The sequence below is a fragment of the Solenopsis invicta genome, chromosome 8 (assembly GCF_016802725.1).
Source record: "Solenopsis invicta isolate M01_SB chromosome 8, UNIL_Sinv_3.0, whole genome shotgun sequence".
NCBI lineage: Eukaryota > Metazoa > Arthropoda > Insecta > Hymenoptera > Formicidae > Solenopsis > Solenopsis invicta.
In genome coordinates this window covers 3,136,067-3,158,751 of record NC_052671.1, presented here as the reverse complement: position 1 = coordinate 3,158,751, position 22,685 = coordinate 3,136,067, and the positions used below count along the sequence as shown (strand labels likewise).

The 22,685-nt window shown below is 37.9% G+C and overlaps 2 protein-coding genes across 7 annotated transcripts in view; one reads left to right on the top strand and one right to left on the bottom strand.

The window, feature by feature from the left end:
• Positions 1–22: 22 nt before the first annotated feature.
• Positions 23–3,934, bottom strand: LOC105199644 (galactosylgalactosylxylosylprotein 3-beta-glucuronosyltransferase I). The gene is made up of 4 exons (XM_011166830.3): positions 3,739–3,934; positions 1,259–1,785; positions 659–955; positions 23–583 (listed from the first exon to the last, which is right to left on the bottom strand). Exons 1-4 carry the CDS (start codon positions 3,863–3,865, stop codon positions 485–487), a joined length of 1,050 nt encoding a protein of 349 aa, XP_011165132.1. The 5' UTR covers positions 3,866–3,934; the 3' UTR covers positions 23–484.
• Positions 3,935–5,791: 1,857 nt separating this feature from the next.
• The window catches only part of LOC105199645 (protein FAM135A), a 35,295-nt gene continuing 18,401 nt past the window's right edge, over positions 5,792–22,685 (top strand). For 2 of the 6 annotated variants that reach the window (XM_011166831.3, XM_026134633.2), the window contains exon 1: positions 5,795–6,733. The gene's annotated coding sequence lies outside the window, so the exon portion shown is untranslated. Of the gene's footprint in view, positions 6,734–19,986; positions 20,043–22,685 lie in introns of those variants that run through there. The other 4 variants (XM_039452934.1, XM_026134632.2, XM_039452933.1 and 1 more) reach the window with 4 other exon arrangements.

Genomic DNA, 22,685 nt, shown 5'->3' with positions numbered 1-22,685 from the left:
AAAAAACCCATGTCTCACTAGCTTTTTCTTAAAAATTTTATTACAATAGTCGCATATATTTCTTTTCATTTTTATAAAACGATGTGAACGCGATGTAACAAAATTGCTCTGAAAATGCTGCTTATGAGAAATAGCAAAAGGTAGAAGTCGTTAACTTGTCCCGAGCTGGAGCAGTGATATGCGGATTGGCAATCCAATACCAAAAGCACATTGCGATATCGCACAATTCGAATAATAATTCGTTAGAATTATTCGTTAACATTTTTTTGCTCTGCAACTACAAGTGGCTATACAATTGGATGGCACTTATTCTATATGTTATGTATACGTCTACAGAACCTGATGAAAAAAGCGTTTTCTTTTCGATTCTTAAAAAAATGTCGATGTCAATGAATGCTTAAGAATAATATCTATTAAATCACTGATTCCCAAGGAATTGAGAAAACGCAGCAGTGTTACGTAGAATGCGAACAATCTTCTTTCTTCATACTTCGATGCCGGCATTGGAACGCTTACCTTTCCTGATCAACATCTGTTCGACATTCAATATCGGCGGTTCCGTCCGCGTATGCCACACGTACACCTAAAATACAGAAAATTTTAAATTTTCACAAACATTTTAAAAAGTAATCAAAATTTCAGATGGATCTCGTGATACCTTCGTACAACAGTCCGCCAGTGGTTCCAATTGATCCTTCGTGACTATTTGCCTAAGTATCTCGCTCTCCTGATAGCCGCCTTGCACGTCGTAGGAGAACCAGGCGTCTTTGTGTTTAAGCAACAGCTCAATATTAATGGCAAAGCCTGCCATGTCTAGCGGAAATGGTCGGTCCGGTTTCCACGCCGCGTTGAAACCGATCACTTTATTAGTGACGTTGTCACAAATAGGCTTCTCTACCATTAGACCGCCTACTAAGCCAACTGGCCAAACACCGACTCTTTGTATTTTCTCCATCTGGAAGCAATACACTATAATTATATCTAAGTGAAATGCGACGCATTCATGAGTATGAGTCACAACATGTTTCCTAAATTGCTTTAAATTTATCGTTGAATTTACAAAATTATTAAACATCCAATCATTTAATTAATATAAGAAATTAAAATTGTAGAACAGCAAGTAAACTGCCGCCGGATTAAATCGTCTAGACTGTTGGAAGAAAAAATATAATTGAAGCGTCACAAAAATGCATCAACGTGATCTCATCGAAATTATCGGTTTTCTAAGAACTTCCTACATTTTCAAGTAGTCTCTCACCTCATGGAAAAGTTTGACGGAGTAAGTATTGTCGTCGTCGGCGAAGTAGACGACGCCTTTGTCGGATGACTTAACATTATCCCTGAGCCACTTGAGCGCCGCGTTTCGTTGCTCGACCCCGCGCGGCTTCTTCCAATTCGGGTCGTTCCTACCGAGCTTATAGTTCGGCGGAGTCGCTACAGACAGGTGAGTGTAGATCAAGCCACTGGTCTCCAGGAACCGGGTGACCAGGGCCGTCTTTTGCGGCGCATCCTCGACGACGATCCAATGGAAGTTCGACACGTGAAGGAATGTCTGCGCCAGTCGGGTAAGCTCGGCCTTCTGCACGGGCCTGGCAAACGTAGGCGTGATCGCGTAGATCATGGGCCGGCTATCATCGTTCTGGACGCGGGCGTTTTCTACGAAGAGGCCATGCGCCTCGAGCTTCTTCAGCAAGCTGTATGTCAGCCCCTGCACGTCTCGCAGATCCGCTATCACCGGGTCCAGCTTGGACCTCACCTCCTGCCATTTCTTCTGCTCTTGGTAATCTGTATGAAGCATAGAGTCGTTAGCTAATGGCGAGGAGACACGCTTTGATTCGAAACTCGCGGTATCGCGGTAACACATCGCGATGTACCGCGATATCGCGAAAATTACGCGCGTGAAGGGAACTCGAGGGAATGGCAAGTTATAGCGAAGATGCGGTGTGCATTATAAATAGCCAAGGCGCTATGACGGCACCGAGAGTTTCGAAACAGCATTGAAGCGTAAAACGATAATCTACGCTTACGAATATGCTGCACAGATTGCTTGTTTAATCGCGCGATCTACACGTGCAGCATAGATGTTGCTCAATATCTCTTGCAACGACGGTGATTTCTCTTTCATTGTTCTGGAAATAAAGTCTACAATTTGATGGAATTGAAATTACAATTTAAATTACTATTTCCTCTTGACACTACAGTATTGATTGATTTCTAACAATTTTAAACGTGTAAAAGCCAACGATTCATATCTTTTTCATTATCGTTCGAAATATTGAATTACAATACTTGATAACAATCGTTGAAATTTCATCACATACAGGATGTGGTCAATGTGGTGAAGCTAAGAATGCTTTCTTTGATTTTGAAACGTTCTTTGATTTAGAAAATTCTTTGTTGTCATTAGTCAAAACATTTGTAACATCAAATTGATTGCACTCATGGATAATATTCGTGTTTATAAATTTAAGGATACATTGATAATAGTCTTTATATCGGGATTGTGTCGTAATTCAAGGAGATAAAAAAAGTCAAAATGTCAATTTGACGTCATATTGATCTGTACGTCATTTTTTGATCATATCTTGGTCAATATAATGACAAATTAACGCATTTTACCTTTTCTCCTTAAAACATTTACACGGATTATTTATATATTGTTTACGTTATGCTTATACGAATCTTTTTCATGTAGACAACACAAACAGTATAATTTATTATAAATTGGCTAACATAAATTGTTAATATGCCTGACTTTAGTATTGATAACACAAAAATATATAATATTAAAAATAACAAAACTGAATATAAACTTCACTATTTCTGATGAAATCTGAATATTTTATGTTCCACAGATTGTTTTTACACTTAGTTACATTAAAAGTTTATAAGAACAAAAAACTGATCAGTTAAAAATGACGTTAATATTAAAAGTTAATTTTGAAAAACATTATTCATATTAAATTAGAAATACGCAAGTGTTTAAAATTAGATTATTCAAAACAGTTACAATATAGATCACGAAATAAATATTATATTTTATGTGTAAATTGAGATTGTTATATAAAATAATAAAAACATTGTTTTTTATGTGGAAATGTATTTTTTCTTGCATAATTTTTTACATAAACTTAAAAAAAAAGTTAATACATTAAAGTTTCTGCAATGAAAGTTAAAAATTAAATCATTTAAAATTAAGTTAAAAGTTATAAACTTTTTAACTTTATTATTTAACTTTAATTTTTTAACTAGTTACTAGTCAATCCTGGTTTTTATATAAATGACACGTAAAATACATTGCATAGTTTATACATTGTATACGTAACATAAATTATTTATATTTTACGCATAAACATCCAATGTCTGCGCGCGCGTATGCATCTTGCAAAATTTAACATGTCAATAATGACACATTGATATTTTAATAATTACAATAATTCTACCATATTGTCTTATTTTATTTTTTCAATTTTTACACAGCCGAGTAATTAATGTATAAATTTTACAAATTATAGGCTTAATAATAGGCAATTTATAAATTATAGGCTTAACTGAAATAAGAAAAATCAAATCGAACGAATCCACGATATTTGACTTCATTTTAAATCTCGCGGCAAAACCGCATCGTGCGCGCGCCGATTCGTCACTCGTGCTGTCACACGCGTGGACGCGTCGACGCGGGTTGTGCTCACGGTGATGGAAACGTGAGAGGAGCGCGATAACTAGATGAACACTCACATATGATACACTGGAAGACGATCACATTTATCAGGAAGAGTATCGCGAAAGTCCTATTGCAGCGAAATCCTCCCCACATACTGGCCTTCGTGGTAGATTCGTCGATGAGGAACACACTCTCGGTCATCGTTGCCGCGCCATGACACTGTCCTGACTCCTACTTGACCGATCGCGCTGATCGAAGTGCTCATTTGTTCAAAGTCCCGCTCGCGACGGAGTATCGTCTCGTACGCGCGAGATTTCAAATTGCTATCGCAATACGATTAATCGATAGGTCGAACGATTCATTTGAAGTTGGGGATTGTATAAAATCTTGATCTTGTTTTATCAATAATGAACACTTGCGCAAATAAAAATTGTATTTCAATTGTATTTTAAACACGAAAGAAGGTTTTATTATCATCTGCCATGATACATATAAATATACTTTTTTTTACGACCGACTAGTGTGTATAACGCGGGAAGAATGCATTTCACCAAAGCGGATCGATTGTTACCAAATCTTTACAATTTTATTTTACATTTTTACCAACTTTTGGTTATAAATTTCTTATTATATAATAATTTTTTATTATATATAATTGATGTCTTACATAAGGTTGGACGTTTACGTAAAATATAAATTAACTATAATTCGACATTACGCATACAATGTAAAGTATGTTTTACGTATCATTTATGTAAACAATTAATGAATCATAGAAAATTCAGATTTCATTAGAAATGATGAAAATTATATTTTATATTTTATTTTTATTTATAATATACATTTTTGATTAATACTAAGAAATCAGATCAATATATTAACAATTTTACAACTTATATTATATATCTTTCTGTACTGTATTATTTAAATTATAATAATTTAAATTGTTTGAATTGTCTACATGAAAAAGATTTATGTACACATGGCGTGAATAATCCATGTAAACGTATAAGCTTGAAATTTACGGCACAAACCTGGTCTTACCACAATTGATAAAATATTGCATTACTAGACGATGATACACTCGTATCGTGGGGAGATACAAAAGCTGCCTATTTAGTTTCTATGCAGGCAGTTATATTATCGACATTTTAGAATGGAAAATTTATTATAGCGGACTTCTTTAGGATCGATATAAATATTTACGAATCAAATAAGTTTTTTTTTTATCAGTACAGTAAACATAACATTTAACTGTTTTTAATTACTGCTATTAATTTGACTGCATATGTTTACTTAACAATTTTATTGTTTATTCGTAAAAGAAATTTAAAGGTCACGAAATAACTTCCGGTTTTATCAATTTTAAAGGGTCGAATTTACAACCAAATTCAAAAAAAGAAGAATATCACGACTAACACGTTTAATAACACAATTAAAATTGAAAGGTTTTTTTTTCCTTTAAAGCTGAATATAAGAGTCCTAACGAATTAAATATAAACGTTGCGCAATTAGAATGTATTTAATTTGCGTGCAAGAAGAAAATATAACTGCAATTTTTGGACCGCTATCCAATTGTAAGACAGACATGTTTATTAAGTTTAACCCGCTTTTATCATTGTCAACATCGATAGAAAAAATAATTATTTTCCTATGGTCTCCTGTCATGAGACCGAACCGAAGGAACATGAAGGATATTAATTTTAAGATACCATTATTAATTAAAATCAATGAAAGATTCTATTGAAGAGTATCATAATATATAATATAGTTCTAATGTATACATGTTTCTTATTTTAGATTTAAAATAAGTCATGTCAGTTATTTTACCGATCATTTATCGAGCCAGAGAAGAAGAATGAGAACTAGAAGAGAATAGATCCTATCAGGAGTTGCGTCGCGCGGATACAGACATTACAGACTACAGACCGCCGAGGGTGGATGGTGCACTCGCGCAACTTCAGATGACGCCAAGGGTGCTCGCGACCCGTGCGGTGCGGCTCGCGCAGCGCGTCGAGGGCGCATGCCGGGGCACGCGCGTGCCACGGTCACGCGTACGTTCTCCCTAGGAGGACAGTCAGCGACGTAGATAGGAGGGCGAGGAATGGTGGAGCGGCGAGAGCAGAAGCCAGGGTGGGTGGTAGGAAGCAGTGGAGGGAGGCTGGTTTCGGCTGGCTGGTCCGCCGCTAGCGAAGTAGCGAGGGTGTCGCGCCGCGCAGGCACACGCACACCGGCCACTGCGACGGCCGCGGTGGAACGAGCGCGTCGTTCCTCCGCGTTTACTCTTCCACGTCGCATCGTTCGTCGCGTATCTCCCGTTTCTGCGCGCGAAACTGCCCCGCCGAACGGTGAGCGCGATGTGAGCGGCACGACAAGCCTAAGCCGACGACGATCGCACGAGACGAAGACGCGAGGCCCGGCGTGGCGCGAAGAGGCGAGCTGCGATTAATTGCCAACAGGGGTGAGTCGATAGCTCGCGCCCGACGAATAGCGGGAGAGGGGAGATACTAGGGCGGAAGAGGGATTGAAGGGGAAAGAAGAGAGAGAGAGAGAGAGAAGCGTACGGGGAGTTCACGTGACACGCAGGGGGTGCGAAACTGTCTGACAGTAGTGCATCAGACGTCTGCTGCCGCTACTGCCGACGACAGCGGCGACAGAACGACGGTGGTGACGACGCGGGCGGCGGTGGTTCATGGTGACAGTGGTCGTGGTGGTGGTGGTCGGCGACGACGACGAGGAGGACGACGACGGGGGATTCATAGCGCTGCATCCCTGCGATCGGTGGCGAGACGGAAGGAAAGCGGTAACCCCGGAGGTTACGAGGCCAGGGGAGAAAGTGGGTGTTGCCTGAGCGGCAGCGGCAGCGGCGGTGGCGGCGACGACGACGACAACGGGGGAGGATCGCGCGCCCGGGTCCCGCGCGGAACGTCGCCGGAGGTCCCTTTCGGGCTGAAGTCTCTCACGTAGGAAGGATGCTCGTCGCTCGTCGCTCGTCGTCCTCATCCTCATCCCGGAGTCGACGCCAGCCCGTCGCTGGCTTTCTTCCTTCCGTCGGTGACCTCATGCCTCGTGAGTAAGCTATACCTCGAGTGTCCGCTTCCGCTTCCCCTCTATCATCTACCCTCTGCTCGCACATGAAACCAAGTGAACCCATCGCGGGGATGAATCATATCTTGAGTACTTGATATAACCCTAACGGCACATGATATCGGACAAATATCATCGTGATATCACACAAATGTACGTACGATATTATGATATATTGTACGAATATTCGTACGATATTTAGATATCTTGTGCCGTTAGGAAAGGCGAGCTTGTTAATTCATCGATTGATCGATCGCATTTTGCGCAAATGCAACTCTGTAAAGAGCTGTATTGCGATGAATTAAAGAACACGAGGCAGAAGTGGCAGAAGCCTCGAAGCCTCACGAAGCTTGTCCACGCCTCTAACGATGTCAATAGCCGTTAGTGTCGCGTAGCTCGATCGAGATCGTTTCGAAGCAGAGGCCGAACCACGCTCGCACCTCCCGAATATTGTCGTTCAGAATGATCGGGAGCGTGCACGCAGTCGCGTCGCGCTTCATCGCGAGGAAATAGAGGTCGGATGTAAATTACGAGCGTGGACGGTAGGCGTTGCGCGCCGGGCGCGGTAATTGGGGCGAGGGGACGCGCTCGACGGGAGAGCGGGCAACGCGCGCGGGAGGAAAAGGGGAGGAAGTCACCGCGGAGGGATGCCGCTGTCTCTCGTTTCTCTCGCGATTTCTCTCCCTCGCGGTCTCTCCCCGCGACGCCCTCGATTCTCCGCTGCCACATCCGTAACCCCGTTCCTTTGAATTTTCCTCGTATCTTTTTTTTCCTCCCCCTCTCCTTGCTTGCTTTCCTGGTAAACCTGGAATCGTCGATGAGTGAAGCATCGAGAGTTTCGTACTAACAATGAAGAAAGGGGTTACTGGGCACGATGTGCCCTTTGCGCTCTCTTTCTCTCTCTCTCTCTCTCTCTCTCTCTCTCTCTCTTCGCCCTCCTTCGTGCAACCCGTTTCATCGTCATACGTCATGAGTACCATACACGAATACCAGGAATACTTACCGACCTCCTAAGAAGAAATCTCTCTCTCTCTCTCTCTCTCTCTCTTTCTTTCTTCTCTGTCGTTTTCCTCCACCTTATCACCGCATCTACATTAGTCTCGCGAGCGTCACTAAAGAGAGATATTATCGGATTACTCTTTTTTCTCCCTCTTTTTCTGTCATCTTCTTTTCATCACTCATTTTTAGAGAGACGACAGAGAGGCCACACGCTAACTACGTCACCGTGTCACGGCTTTTAAATTGATTCCCCTCTTTCTCATGCACGTTCATCCTCCTCGTGCTATTATACGGAAGTAGCTGCTATCTTGCCTCGTCTATGCACACGTGAATCGGAAAATGTCAATTTATTTAAACGGAGGCTCCTCAATCGTCCGCGAGGCAATTCAATGAACTTCTCTCTGACGCGCCTTAATTCTCAACGAGAATACACGTTTCATCTGTTTGATCGACACGTTATTTTTAGGCAGGAAGAGTTTCACTCGATGTAGATCCGATTATTCAATCTTTAATTTTTGAAAAATAATAAATCTTTGTAAAAATAATATGAAAATACAAATATAAATTACACTGTGCAACATGAAATTTACTTTGAAGTTTCAAAAGTCATTTCTTAAGTGCTTTCGCTGAACACAAATCTGAGCGTAAAACGCCTCGTCAGGATTTTGAGAAATATGCTATTAAAGTTATTAAAAATTGCAATTTTAGCATTTTTCAATAATTAATTACTTTGAATTGGGATGTGTTACAAACTTGCGCAAAATTTGAAACAAAAGATCTAAACTACCGTTGTAAAGTAAAATATAAACCAAACAAGGAATTTTAGAGTTGTACTTATTGTTAGTCTCACTGAAACTGACTTTACATAATTTATGAACTTATACAGTGACACATTTAAGTCTAAAAAACAAATTTTTACAAAAAACGACATTTTTATATTTCCAGAATTATATTGCTGATATTAATTTTATATTGCTGAACACAAATCTAAACTCAAATTCTAAAAATTTGAAATGGCGAATTTGATACGGTTTATTTTTTAACTTATAGTGATAGCTTAGATCTTTTGCTTCAAACTTTGTGGAAGTTTATAGTTTATAACGCATCCCAATTCAGATCGGTTATTAATAATTAAAAAATTACAAAATTAGTTATTGATTTTTAGCAACTGTGATAGTAGATTTTTCTACTAAAATTCTGAAGTAAGACAGAAACATTTTACATTTTATGTTTGAGTTTTATGTAGAAACTAAAAGTACGTAAGAAATGACTTCACTGTTAAAAATACGTAGCAAAATTTTATGTAACGTAACAGAAGCAAATTTCAAGCAAATACATTAAAAAAATATAATATTTTCAAAACTGCACTGAATTTCATGCACACACTTTTCCGTAATAGTTGCATTAAATTTAATGTACTTGTGTAACTTCAAAATACGTTGAATATCATGACATTTTTAATAGTGTTGTCACGACTTAAGATAAAAAAAACTTGATTGTTTATTGTGTTATCAATATTTGAAAACTAAATGCATGTTTAACATGTTTGGGCATACCTTTCGCTGAATTTGTCCCAAGAGAACTTCGAGAAAACTGGAGAACGAAAGTAATTTCTATCTCACTCTCTCTCTCTCTCTCTCTTTTTTCCATTCCCTCCTGCTTCTTTTCCACACTATTCCTTTCATCGTGCCCGCGTATGCTTCAGATCTGCCATCGACGTCTCGCCATCGAAATCCGTCGATACGATTTCTGCTACGTCGATTTTATGCGAGCCGGAAATGTATATCCCGCGGAATTGCTCATGACTGCGGCATGGACGGCGTCTAGTATGGTCGTTCAATAATTTAGCAAGGTTACGGCTGCTGCCGACACCACCGTCTCGGTAACCACCACGTCTCGCGGCAAAGCTCGTAAGAAGTGATCGATCAATGTTCCCTCCCGATACTTTGCGACCGTCGTCGCTCGTCAATCCCTTTCTCGCGTGCGTGCCGCTATCATACTTGAGGGGATTATAGCCGCGCTATTCTGAGTATCTGTGAAGTAAATAGCATACTTGTGTCTATGAGTAGATGGTTCTAAACGTCGCTAAATCATTGCGGCGCGTACATAAAGCCAGATGTTACAGCTTCAATCAGTTTTCAGTCGTTTCGCTATTGGATCGTTCCTTTATCATTTTGAAAAAGTATTGAAATTTAATTTGAATTACATCTTCGAATACATTGTTAAATGAGAAATAGGGCGAAGAATATGATCGATTTTTTTTCCTCCTCTTTTCGTAATCCTCCGAAGGGATGTGGTGACACCTCATCTTCGAATAACTTCTTATCAAACTTTTCTCTCTTGAGCTAGTTGTTCTGCTTTAGGGAAATATTGTTTTGTTAATATTTTAATTGATCTAATTGAAGCTTTTAATGCATCTGAAATCGGAGATATTGATATTTTGCATATTATAATTAAAATCTTGTTTATGTCAAGTATTATTTTCCATTTCGTTAAACGTTTCTCATGACCGTGAGAAAAAAAGTTGAAAATTTGCAACAATTATGAAATTATAAAACGATTGTGTCAACGAGCGAGAGCGGCTTTTGTGCTGATGTCGTAACTCGACTAGAGGGATGTAATATTGCAGTTTACTTGAGTTTTTAATATTGTTATCGTGGGTGTTTGTTTAGTTACGCAACATGATATGGATCGTGCACCGCGCTAATGTAGCGTTAACTTCATCGGGATCGGAAGTTCGGCCCCCGTAAATTCTCCGTAATGTCAGCAAATGCGTGTACAACAGTATAACATTCAACGTGCGTAAGTGCCACAATCGAGTCACGAAGCTTAATTTACTTTCTCTTTGTGGTCTAAATAGGATGGAAACCCTACGTCTTATGTATGCATGTGTGTATATGTATATGCACATATAATATAATGCAAAATGTACCGGTGTACTGTTACAAACGGAAAAAAGGTAACAATTATTCTTATGAGGGAAACAAATGACGGTAAAAATAACGGCGTCGCATGCAACTTGCCAAGATCACAGCTATGAATTTAAAAAAGTTCATTCATAGTAAATCAATTCTCGTAGAAATGAATGGAATCTAAAATCGCTCGCTCGATTAGCTATTATTAAACAAACGCGCCGTTATTTTGCGGTCGCAATAGGTATTCCGGTATCATGAGCTATTCTATTAATCGATTATACCTACTGTCTGACTAGCAGTCGCATTCGATTAGTTGAAGAGGACGAGATAAAGGGCACGGAACCAATTCCTAGGAAAATTCCGTCCCATCCACCTCCTACGAATGACCTGGCGCGCAGTGCGATGACTTCAATAGCGTAACAGATGTATAGCCCAAAGTTCATAGCCGCGGAGATAGTAATACCCTGACATTTTCTGAGGCGCGACCGTTTTCAGAAAAGGTCAACCGATATGGAACAGCATTCAAGTTGAGGGATCGCGTACACAGACTGTGTCGAATTCCCCATTGGGAACAGTCGTTGCCATCCTCCCTCTCTCTGCCATCCCAGAAAGTTCTCCGGTTTTCCTTCCGGCCAAAAATAATACATACCACGGAATATCTAAACTGAATATTGATAATGGTGATCCAATGTAAAAAAAAAAAAAAAAAAAACTGTTAAAAGAGTACCGTGGTCTCCTCTCGTAGTCATCTCTCTAGACGAAATTCGAGAGAAAAATTACTGTGCATTTAATAAAGGATTGAGAACGATGATTTTTTTTTTTAACGTCTTATTAATCTGTTTTATTTGAAGATTGGCTCTTTGCGACTTAGATATTTACAAATAATTTAGAACCTTTTAATTACATTAATGTTTCGACAAGGAAGAGTGTTACAAATAGGTCTGTTTTTTCCGCTCTCGAAGAAAATAAAACGGGCACTCCTTATAGTTTCTGAGACGAGCGATCCCTCGGTGCTAATTAAAATTACGTCACATGATAGTACATTATGCACAATCAATATGTAAAGTGGAGAGATTCGTCTCGGGAATAATTGCGATGCCACGCGTTTTCTCGAGATTTGAATTCAATTTTTTTTGTTTCCATTATGTGACGTAATTTTAATCGGATTTCTCGTTTCAAAAACTGTAAAAAATAGTTGTCCACTATCCTTTCTCCGAATACGACAAGCTTTTTTGTAACACCTTTACTTGATATTACGTCACAAAAATTATTTGTTGCAATTTACATGTAATCTACAATAACAAATAATAATCACACATGTAATTAGAACCATGAAAAAAATTTATTTTTTAAAAATTTATGCAATAAAATTTTGTTATTTGCGTTTTATAATTTAAAAAAATCTGAATTTTTTATTATTTGCAACTCGAAATATATTAGTTTCTAATTTAAATAAATCGTAAAAAATTGAAATCATAAAGTTGAGCACATGTCAGCCTCATTTCAAAAATACGTTTGAATGCACAGCCTGCTCTCTTTTCATATTCCGACAGGTATTCTGATGCCAATGCGCTCTCGTATTGTTGCCAAAAGCACATTTTTCGATTATTACTCTCCTCCTTTTTTTTCTGAAACTTTGCTTCCGTGAATTATAACTTTTCTACAGGCCTTTTATTGTCTCGACCTACTTCTGGTCTTAATAGCAATCAGTCAAAGTGCACTATTCGAGACCTGAAACTTTATCGCGAAGCGAAAAAATCGAGTGGTTGTGTCATTTTCAATCTTTGATTGGAATGGTCATTGAACCGACACACACTTGCGCGCGCGCGTGTATATATAATATATAATATATATAAATATGCTCGGAAGAATATTAAAAGGCAAAATTACTCGTTATGTACTCATTATGTAGAGCGTGTTCCATCATAACTATACGTAAAACAGACAGTGCAGGAGTTCGAGGTTATCGATGTAAACCGTGTATTTTTGTTCGCATTACGTCAGACTCTCGTAATATCAAGAGTTTCGTAATCGATTGTTTGTTGTGTTAAGTAATGAATGCGACGTATTTTATTGCATAAGAAATATCGCAATTACTGATTATCAAAACACTTGAACAATAGGTTCTAAAAGTTATTGAAACGATTCGATTCTATTGATGAATAATAGGAATAAAAATCGAGTTCTTCGCTTTTTAAATACGATTATTGAAACTGGCAACGTATTTCTCTCTTTTTTTTTGGTTTTTTTTGTCGGCATTATTCGTCAGTATCATACATACAGTGTTAACGCTTAGATAACTTCAAATATATAATATAATTTTATCTTTTATCAAAATAAATTAAATCATCTTTGTCTTATCTAAGATATATTTACATATATAATAATTGATCGTATCTTTATCTAAATAATTTTAAGTTATCCAAGCGTTAACACTGCACGTATGATAAAACGGATAAAACGAGATAGCTTTTACCATTAGCCTTTTTTCGATAATTAAGACACAGCGTTTTGAGTGAAAAAGTAATTGCGACCATCGAGAGTCAGGATTGGTGGGCCAAATGAGATTTACTTATCCCCGATTTAAATCAGATGTCGATAGATCGCGATGTGTCAGCAAATCGAAGTGGCCCCACGAACCTGCTCGAGAAGCGGCTCCAGAAATAATGAGTGGCAATGCGGTTAGAAGTTCCGGGCCACGGTGTAGTAGATTCTTGGCTCGTTGCACCGTGGTGATTAGCGAGCGAATTGCACAGCTCAGAACGAACAATTCCGTTTTAAAATGAGATCGGGACGTGCGCGAGGTGGTGGAGGAATAAGAGAAAAGAGAGTCTCTGCTCTTTATTTGATATGCTACTTTGGACTTACAATTTCTTTGTATTGCGTTTATACAAGCTATACCAGATTCTAATCATGAGTTCTGAATTTTAATTACTTCTTTAAAATCAACTTTTTAGTACTACTATTTGTTGTAGCTTACTTATATTAAATACTAAATTTTTTTATTATTTTACGTCAAATTAAAAATTAAATGTTTAAAATTAGTACGATACATCTGAATTTAAGTAAACATTACGGTTTCAGTTATTCAGTAAGTGAAAATTTAAATCGTAAAAAGCACTTTAATTTAAACTGCAGAACTCCTGATGTTTCAACGTGTTTTAATCGGGAAAATTCAATTCCAGATTGGACGGAACTTTTCAGGAAAGCTCGAGACACACTGTACAACTTTGCGTCGCAAGACGCTGCGTAATTTATGAGGAATTTTATCCGGATACAAATTTAGAAATTATGGCCTTGATTATTAAACTGGATTATACGAGATTTAATTGGCTGGCCGCCGGAAAGCTGCTCGAAAATTTATCACCTCCCATTATCATCGCACTCGTAAAAATATATGGAAAGGAAAGAAAATGACGTGCGTGCAGAAAACGCACCCCAATTATTATCGACTATCCTTCGCAGGTAAGAGGAAAGGATTGTGGGCAGGCGCGTTCATATCTCCGGCAATAAAGGCCGTTTTATCGTCCTAGGGGGCAAAACTTCTCGAGCACGCTAGCGTGGTTGTTGAACTACCGGTTTATCGGCTCGGGGAGAAAATACGTGCGCAGATATATGAGCGCATGTTACATTTACCTCCGGTTAGACCCTAAACCAGACGTTGCATCTTGTAAGGGCCGTTTCCGCTTTATAGTTGAAGTTGCGGTACCTTATTTAAATAAAAAATTTACTTGTGGATTTTTATTAAAAAGAGAGAGAGAGAGAGAGAGAGAGAGAGATTGAAGCTTGCAATTATGAAATTTTGTTTTATCTCCAAATCATTGAAAACGAGTTTTAAGTGTTTTTTTTTCCTATTTTTTACGTGCTTAAGGCCTATTTGTATAAATGTAGATTCATTTTAATCTCGGTTAAACTAATCTTTCTACTTTTTTCTCGATCTAAAAACTAGAATTAGAATTGAAACCGTGATATTCACTTGAATTCAGATAGATTATATTACTGCAAATATTCAATTTTATATAAAATTATCAAAACATTTGATATTCAATATTAAAAGGTTGCAATAAATAGTAGTATTAAAAAATTGATCTCAAAGAATCCGTGATTAAAATTTGTTTGCCGATGTTGTATAAAGTGTGTTAAAGATCATTTATATATTGACAAGTGCATGTGAATCGTTTTCTTTAATGGTCTCCGGAGATTTCTACCGACAATTTACGTGCATTTATCTCAGAAAGACGAAGAATTCTTCGTCCTGAGAAACGAGAAGAGCGCAAAAAGAATATTCTTCGAACAGCTTGGAACGAGAAAAAAAGGGATCCACCGAGCTAGCCGCTCGCAAAGACGCACTTTTTCCGTTTGCTGAAAATTATACCATCCATTTGCAGATGATAGTTCAAAGGGACTATTAGTTGTGCAGCCTTTCAATTTTTTATGCGTATAAATAAATGATTGAACGACGATGTCAATATAATAAAAAAAAAAATTATTTTCTGCATCATTTATAATATATACACAAATAAAAAAATAGGTACAATATTAAATTAACAATTCGTATTTATATTTATGGATGATAAATAGCAGCTTCACAGCTTTCGCAAATTAAAGGAGATCATAAATTTTTGATCAATAATCGTACACTTTTTTTTTCATACAATTGCATTTTTTACCTTCTGAACTTTGGCTTTAGCTCTAACTAGTTTAAGCTGTCATTTATTAAAGTGCTCCAGATTTTTGAGCGAGGCTGCATTTCACCGGAGAAATACGCGCTGATAAAATCTCTTCCCACGCCGCACGAGTAAATGGATTTAACATTTATCACACTATCAGCACAATCCGCAATTTTTGTACGGCGAACGGGCAAAGATGACGCAGTTGTTGTTACTAAAGATTTCTTGCGACACCGTGTCTTGGATATAGTAAACGTTAAAGTCACGTTTACAGCGAACACTAATGTAAATCCAAGATGCAAATGAGAGAGGGGTTTTTGCGATGCCGTATTACGAAAACGGTAGACGCCAATGTTCCACAAGCGAAACAGCCAGCAATTTGCATCTTGAATTTACATTACATTGAATAACGACGTTTTTGTAATAGGATTTGAACAAGGAGCTTTTTATAGGAAACGCGCCGCTGATCTCACATATGTTTCTCCTCTTATCTTATCACGTAGCACGCAATCATTTTTGTAACAATCGATCTTGTTAGACAACATTATACATCAAATTGAGATAATTTCAACAAGTAATTGAATATTAAATAAATTTCAGAAATCAAAATTATCAAATCAGAATTTTAAATACTTATGTTAAAAAGAATCGTCGATAATTTCATGTTGTTTTGTAATTGAAATTTTTTTCTAATTAAAATTTCAAATAAGAACATGACTATTTTAATAGTAACAGTAAATGTCGAAGATCTGGTTTCTATATTATTAAACGTTTATTAATCGTATATATAATTCTATTTTATTATACAATATTTCTATATAAGCAGTATTTAGAGCGCGCTTATAAAAGAAGTTAGCGCGCTTTTTTGTCATTCTATCCTTGTTTTTCTAATGAACGATAAAGATAGAATGACAAAAAAGCGCGCCAACGTCTTTATAAGGGCGTTCTGAATACGAGCCACACGCGATTAAAAAAAGTAAAAAATCTTTATTAACAGCAAAATGGTGTAAAATATTTGTCGTGTCTAAGGAAGAAGAAAAAGCTGAAGAAGCCGAATGCTTCGAACCCATAAGTGTCGAAGTAAATCGTCGCGATCGGACAGCCTTGTTGTGAAGTTTGCAACTTAGTCTTTTTCCCGATAGAACACGAGCTCCTCACGATATTTATTACGGTAATAAGCGGTACCGTTCGGCCGCAGGAAGCCGGGTGGTAGACCTCGAGATTACCACGAGATTCGATCTGATCGCGAGGCGCCACCGTACGATGCCTCGAAGATAAGAAGTACTTTTGATTACGCTGTGACGCCGTCGCCGCTTCATCGGATGAAAACCGTCTAGACGTCTGCCCAAACACGCACGCAACTCCCGTGAGCGAAAATGAAGGTTATTGAGACAGAAGTTTGGAAGAAAACCGTCTTTCGATCAGGGATTAATGTTCTGTTTACATGACACCGTATATATAATATTGTACGAACTTTTTAAAATAATTTTCACAGTGATACATTGTTAAACTTGAATTCCTTAACTAGCACCTTTAAATGAAAATTGGTAATTTTTCCGTACTAATTGCAACTGTAAGATTTACCCGGTATGAGTGAATCTTACAGTGTAGTCGGTCATCTCTTGTGGTAAAACTTTGACACAGGAATCAAAACTCACCCTGTACGATACAAGTTTTTGACAATTTTAGACAGGCTAGTTTAGCAATCGGGAAATAACGACTTGTCATAATATTTTACGTTACGTAATGTTTCATTTCTTATACATAAATTAATTTACTGCGTTTTCTCTTCCCCCTTTTCTCTACATGATAAAAGTTTACCGAGTGTTTCTGTGTTAATTCAGAGATCTTATTTTTCAGGAGACTCGTCAATTTAACGAGCTCACGATATATTTTAAAAGTGCACGATGAGTACATCGTCCAAACAATCGAGGTCAAAGACGTCTTCCGCAACGTTTGTATTCTCATGCCTGTTAAGTCTGCCGACGCAATTCAAATTAATCTTTAAATTTGCAACACTTATACGCCGTGGGCAAGAAGTTCCATCAAATATCCAGGCCTCCTTCCCTCGAAAGCGTTCGAGGGCGGAAGTGAAAAGGGAAACGTGAATATCCGCCGTGGGAAGGAATTTCCATTTATACGAAATTTCTTCGCCACCTGGTCTCCGGCCGTACCATTAAGGACATGCGAATTCGTCGAAAAGAACGACAGATTACGATTTAATATCTTAAAAGCGAGCGCATGGGAGTAAATCTAGCGCGATGGTGCCGCTATTTTAAGGGTGGAGCGAGGATGTAAAAAATTTACCGGCACGAGTATAGACGCGCTTTCACGTCTTTGCAGAACTATTCGTCGAAGTTACCTTTGACCGGGGGATATAAATATCGACTTTCGGATAAAAATACGCGAGCGCCGCTACTTTTGAATTGGACACAAATTTTATTAAAATAATGGAGTCTGCCCGAGAGAGAAAATTTAATACAATCGAAAACAGTTCGTTAAAATAAGAGCAGTCGTGTGACATAATTGTTTAAACGAGCGGGGTCGTTTAAATGATCCTTGGATGAGTTACATACGTTACCGACGATGATTCATTTATTGTCCAGTTAAATAACCGGAATGATTGAGTGAAAGGTGTCATTTACATAAATGACGATACATATTCACGCGAGATTGCTTTTAATCTGAATACAATCTCGGGAACGGATCTAAAGAGCAGTTACGTGATATGGCGAACTAACGTAAGTGCATTGTAAGATAAGCTCGAAACTGCAATCTCGTACAATAAAAGGCCTGGAATTATTACTCATTCGCTTTTCACTGTGAACTTCCGTGCGGAAGCGACTTTCGAAGCCCGGGTTCAAAATCGCTTTTTCCAGAAGGCACGAATCTACCGGGATAAACGTGATTTAATATTACAAAGCATCGAGGTCCAACTAAAATACGAGAGAGCAGCTGAACCGAAAAAGGTCGGGGGTTAAACGCTCCGAGGGAAACGACCGAGGGAAAGGGTCAAAGACGCGGGGTAGCGTTGCGCGCGGAAAGGCACGCGAGCCGTGTGTATACGCTTTCGTTCCTCTTTTTTTTCCCCTTGCGACAAAATGATTAATTTGCTGTTTTCCGGGCAGTCACGAAACTCGGCTGAATCTCTCACGGCTCACGTTCTTTACGATCGAGTCCCGAGCGCCTCGTAACCGGCAGCCGGTTCGCTATCTATCGCGTAGACTGCACAGCGAGATTACGACAGATGAAACGTTTTAGAGATCGCTGAATAAATAAAGTAGATAAATAACCCAGAAGAAACACTGCGCTAGATCACATATTTCGCTGGAGGATTAGGAGAGGTTTGGTAAATCGAGCGGGAAATACGACCAAAGCTTTTATTGAAACATTTTTAACAGATTAAGATTCTCGCGCGAAAGTTCGCAGACGCAAAGTTTTCGAGATTCATTCCTTTCGAAATTATGTAATTACGTTAGCGACAATTTAATTTTTCCCTTATTGTTAATTACCGTGTCTTTGTACGGTACGCACGGCCGGAAGTACATACGTAGAAAATGCACGTGTCTGTTTGGTGAAAAGGGCGGCGGTCGGCCGATAGGTAGACGACCTGGGGTGGATCGGCGCGGCATGGAAATTCGTCGCGGAACGACGCGACGCGCTAATCGATACGAAATTTCAATTTTCCTTGTTAGACTCTGTTTCCACTGTGCAGAGGGGCGACGCGACGCCGGACGATTGACGCTTCCGTCTCTTTCATTTGGCGACCGCGCATGCGATTTTATAATCGATGAAATAACTGGCGAAGCTAATAAGTCCCTGATGGCACTTCAAGGTCTCTTGATCGTTCAGGGGCGAGACCGTTCAAGCTCGTCCCATCATCTCGCAGAGTGCAAAGGGCGATTATTTCAAAACTAATTGCGCCGAATAAATGTAATATTCTCAGGATATTGGAATGCTGTATTATGTGTTTTTAATCAAGTTACTCGTCTTCTCATATAGAATAAATAATACTTTTGGAAAAGGTGTAATTTGCAACAAAGCTTCATGTATCGCAATATAAATTACGTAACAATTGATATATTATATTTTTTGCTTACACTGTTAAAAATAAGCAGCAGAATTTAAGGGTGCATAAGACATTCTTGAAAACGTTTTAAAAATTATGAAAAAATTGTGATTGTTTTACATTGCCTTTGAAGGTAGTAGAAAAAATGAAGCGGTGATTTTTTATCTAAATAAACAATTATTTTAATAAGAAGTAGACATTTCTTCTTATAAAAATATAATTAATAATGAAATAAGAAATAATGAAAAAGGTCTGAATTTTTTAATTTAAGTACTTTAAATATTGAAAATAATTTAAGTAAAGTTTCATTACGATGCAGAAATCAGTTCCGTAAAATAAACAAAATTTATGCATCTATTTATTTACAAAATAACAGATAATCATAATTTTGTTTAAATTATCTTGAATACTTAAAGTCCTAATACAAAGAAATTGAGATTTTTCTTAATGTTGTAAAAAATAATTTAATGTTTAATAACAAATAAAGTAAATAAACTATAAAACAATGTTCATGTGTATATGTATACAGTTTATTTGAAGTGTTAATGTTAAACACATTTCCTAATTTTATTTATTTTGCAGGGACTGTATGTTCTATACATCCTGTAATGTAATTTAACGGAGCAAAGTTGAAACAGGTACATTAAAATTATTTAATGTTATCAAAAGTGCACTAAATTTCGTGCACTTACTTTTCAGTTACAGATACATTAAATTTATGTATTTTAAATTTAATGTTTAACTAAAATACATTGAACTTTATGATATTTTTAACGATGTAAAATTGCTTATAAATTATATTTTGAAATGCACATACACACACACGCGAATAGATTCGCACAATTGTGACACCTTTCATGTCTCAAAATTTTATTTACGTCGGTTTCAAAATAAACTGCTCAATTATGCATCACTATTCATGTTTTCTGCGAAGTCGCGTCACGGCGGCTCAATAATTATATGCTGCAGAGAAGTCGCTTTGATATCCGTCTGTTGAAAGGTTGTTGACGAGGTGGATTTGAGGGCGCTCTAATAATAAATAGAAATGAAAGAAAGTGCAGACGTGCTTTCTCCAGAAAGATGGACTTCCGTGCTGTGTGCGTGTCAGGAAAGAAAGTAATTTCCTAAATTACTATTTTAGAACACGCTACGGCGACAAAGTTTCCCGACTTTGTACGAGTAAATTAAAACTTGTAAAATATCTTTGCAGATCTTTCAGCTTTTATTATCTCGGAGGAAGGATGTTTTATAATTCCCTGTTTCTTACGCGGTCATAGAACGTACCTTTGGTATATAAGACGTAATCTTCTCTTCGCCGGTTTATTTATAACTCTGTATATTTAATTTAACCTACAAAGTCTATCGGGAAGAAAATCAATTTTATAGGAAGAAGATTACTCCGGCAAAACGTTACACAATAATCCCTGCTAACACCCGACCAGGAAGTTTTTATTCTATTGTGTGTAGCTGCGCCGCGAGATCCGAGGCTCCATTTTCAGCGGCGGAGCGGTTCCGCCGCGCTTTTCGTTTAAAAAAGTAACTCCGCGCGAAGAATCCAGGCGCGACCATTATTAAATTATAAGTTGCGCCCCATAAATCCGAGAGCAGCCTCATAAACGTACGAGGAATTAAATTTTCAGCCGTTTAAGCTTCCCAGCCGCGAAACATCGAATTTCCTAGTCTTCGATTTTCAACCTCGGGAGTAAAAATCTTTTCGAAATCATTTTGAAAAGGTTTTTACTTTTACAGGATTCCAAGTCTCCATTTACTTTAATAATACATTCTTCGACGAAGTTGGAGTCCCGTTTCTCCTGAAATAAGAAGAGTTTCAAGAAGAATTCTTCATTTCTCAGTAATTTGATGTATCTACGCGAGCACAATAAATCACTACCTGCAGCCGTAAGAAAGTGCCTTCGAATGTGCTGAATTCGATGGATCCAGTTCTGCCCAAAGAGATATACCTTGCAGCAAGTTTCGAAACGAAATTGATAACGGATCGTTACATCGCTCGCGGAAGTAACGGGGAAAAAAAAAACGCGATAAGCCAGCACCGCAAGAGAGGAGGAGGAGTCGCGGTGTCCTCTCTAGCATAAATCGCTTTCGCGTGCAGCAGCATTTCGGTCGCGCGGTTCGCACACCATGCACGTTTCTCGCTCGTTTCCGCGTACACAGGCGGAAAAAGCGCGCTTTTGGCTCCCATCTGTACTGTACGTAAATACGCACGACGGCCGATGTAGAACGGTATATTGCCCAGAGGCGTTAATCTGGGCCACGGTGCGTCGGCCTCGGGGCTAGAAATATCGTGTGATCGCACACACGAGGCGAGAGAGCGCTCGAGCACGATTAACCCTCGTGCAACTGAAATGCGCTTGACGTATACACGAGAGTGTGACTTTATCCTATCGCAAATTATCGCGAAGAGCTCGTAACGGTGAGAAATTTTTTTCCCGTAAATATAGATACATATAAAAATCTCTTTAATTAAAAATTTGCTCGCTAATTTGGATGTTGCGCATGTTATAAGTTTTTTTCTCTTCGTGTACATAGTTATGTAAAATATTTTAAAATTTTCTTTTAGTCTTCACGTTAATGCCGAGTAGATAAGAATGCAATTGTCGAAACAACGTTCCAAGCAGCAAACATTTAGCTACATTTGTAAAAATTCCAAACTTTTATCTACTCCAGAGCTGAATGCTGAGAGCTGAGAGCTGAGAGAAAAAAATATGTAATAAACAATTAAATTGTTCCAGATCACTTTTCTCGTAAAAAAATTTTACAGTCCGTGATCTTAAATGTATTATGAAGGATAAACTGTCTGTGACAGTTGCATAAAGGATTTGTGCATATAAATCGAATAAAACGTGTATGACTTATAAAACATGTATGACTTATAAAACATATCAAAGCGATGGACTCGTAATATACTTGAAGCTCGCGTTTGCATAGAGACCAAAGCATGGCACGTTAGTAATGCAAAAAGCATCAAAGGATGACATTAATAACCTGGAATATGGATATTTTTTTTCACAAGACACATATGGAAACTCTATTTCTTTTCTTCTAATACCATGTTACAAGTTTACAGAAATCGCGTTGTATAATAAATATTAATAATAAGTAAAATTACGTTTTGATGAAAATTCAGGAAAAATACGAGAAAACATTTGAAAATAACATTTTGGTCCGTATAGAACGCGAAAGATGTTAGTGCGCTTTTTTTTATCATTCCGTCTTTATTCTACGTTTACGAGCGATAAAAAGAGAATAACAAAAAAAGTCAG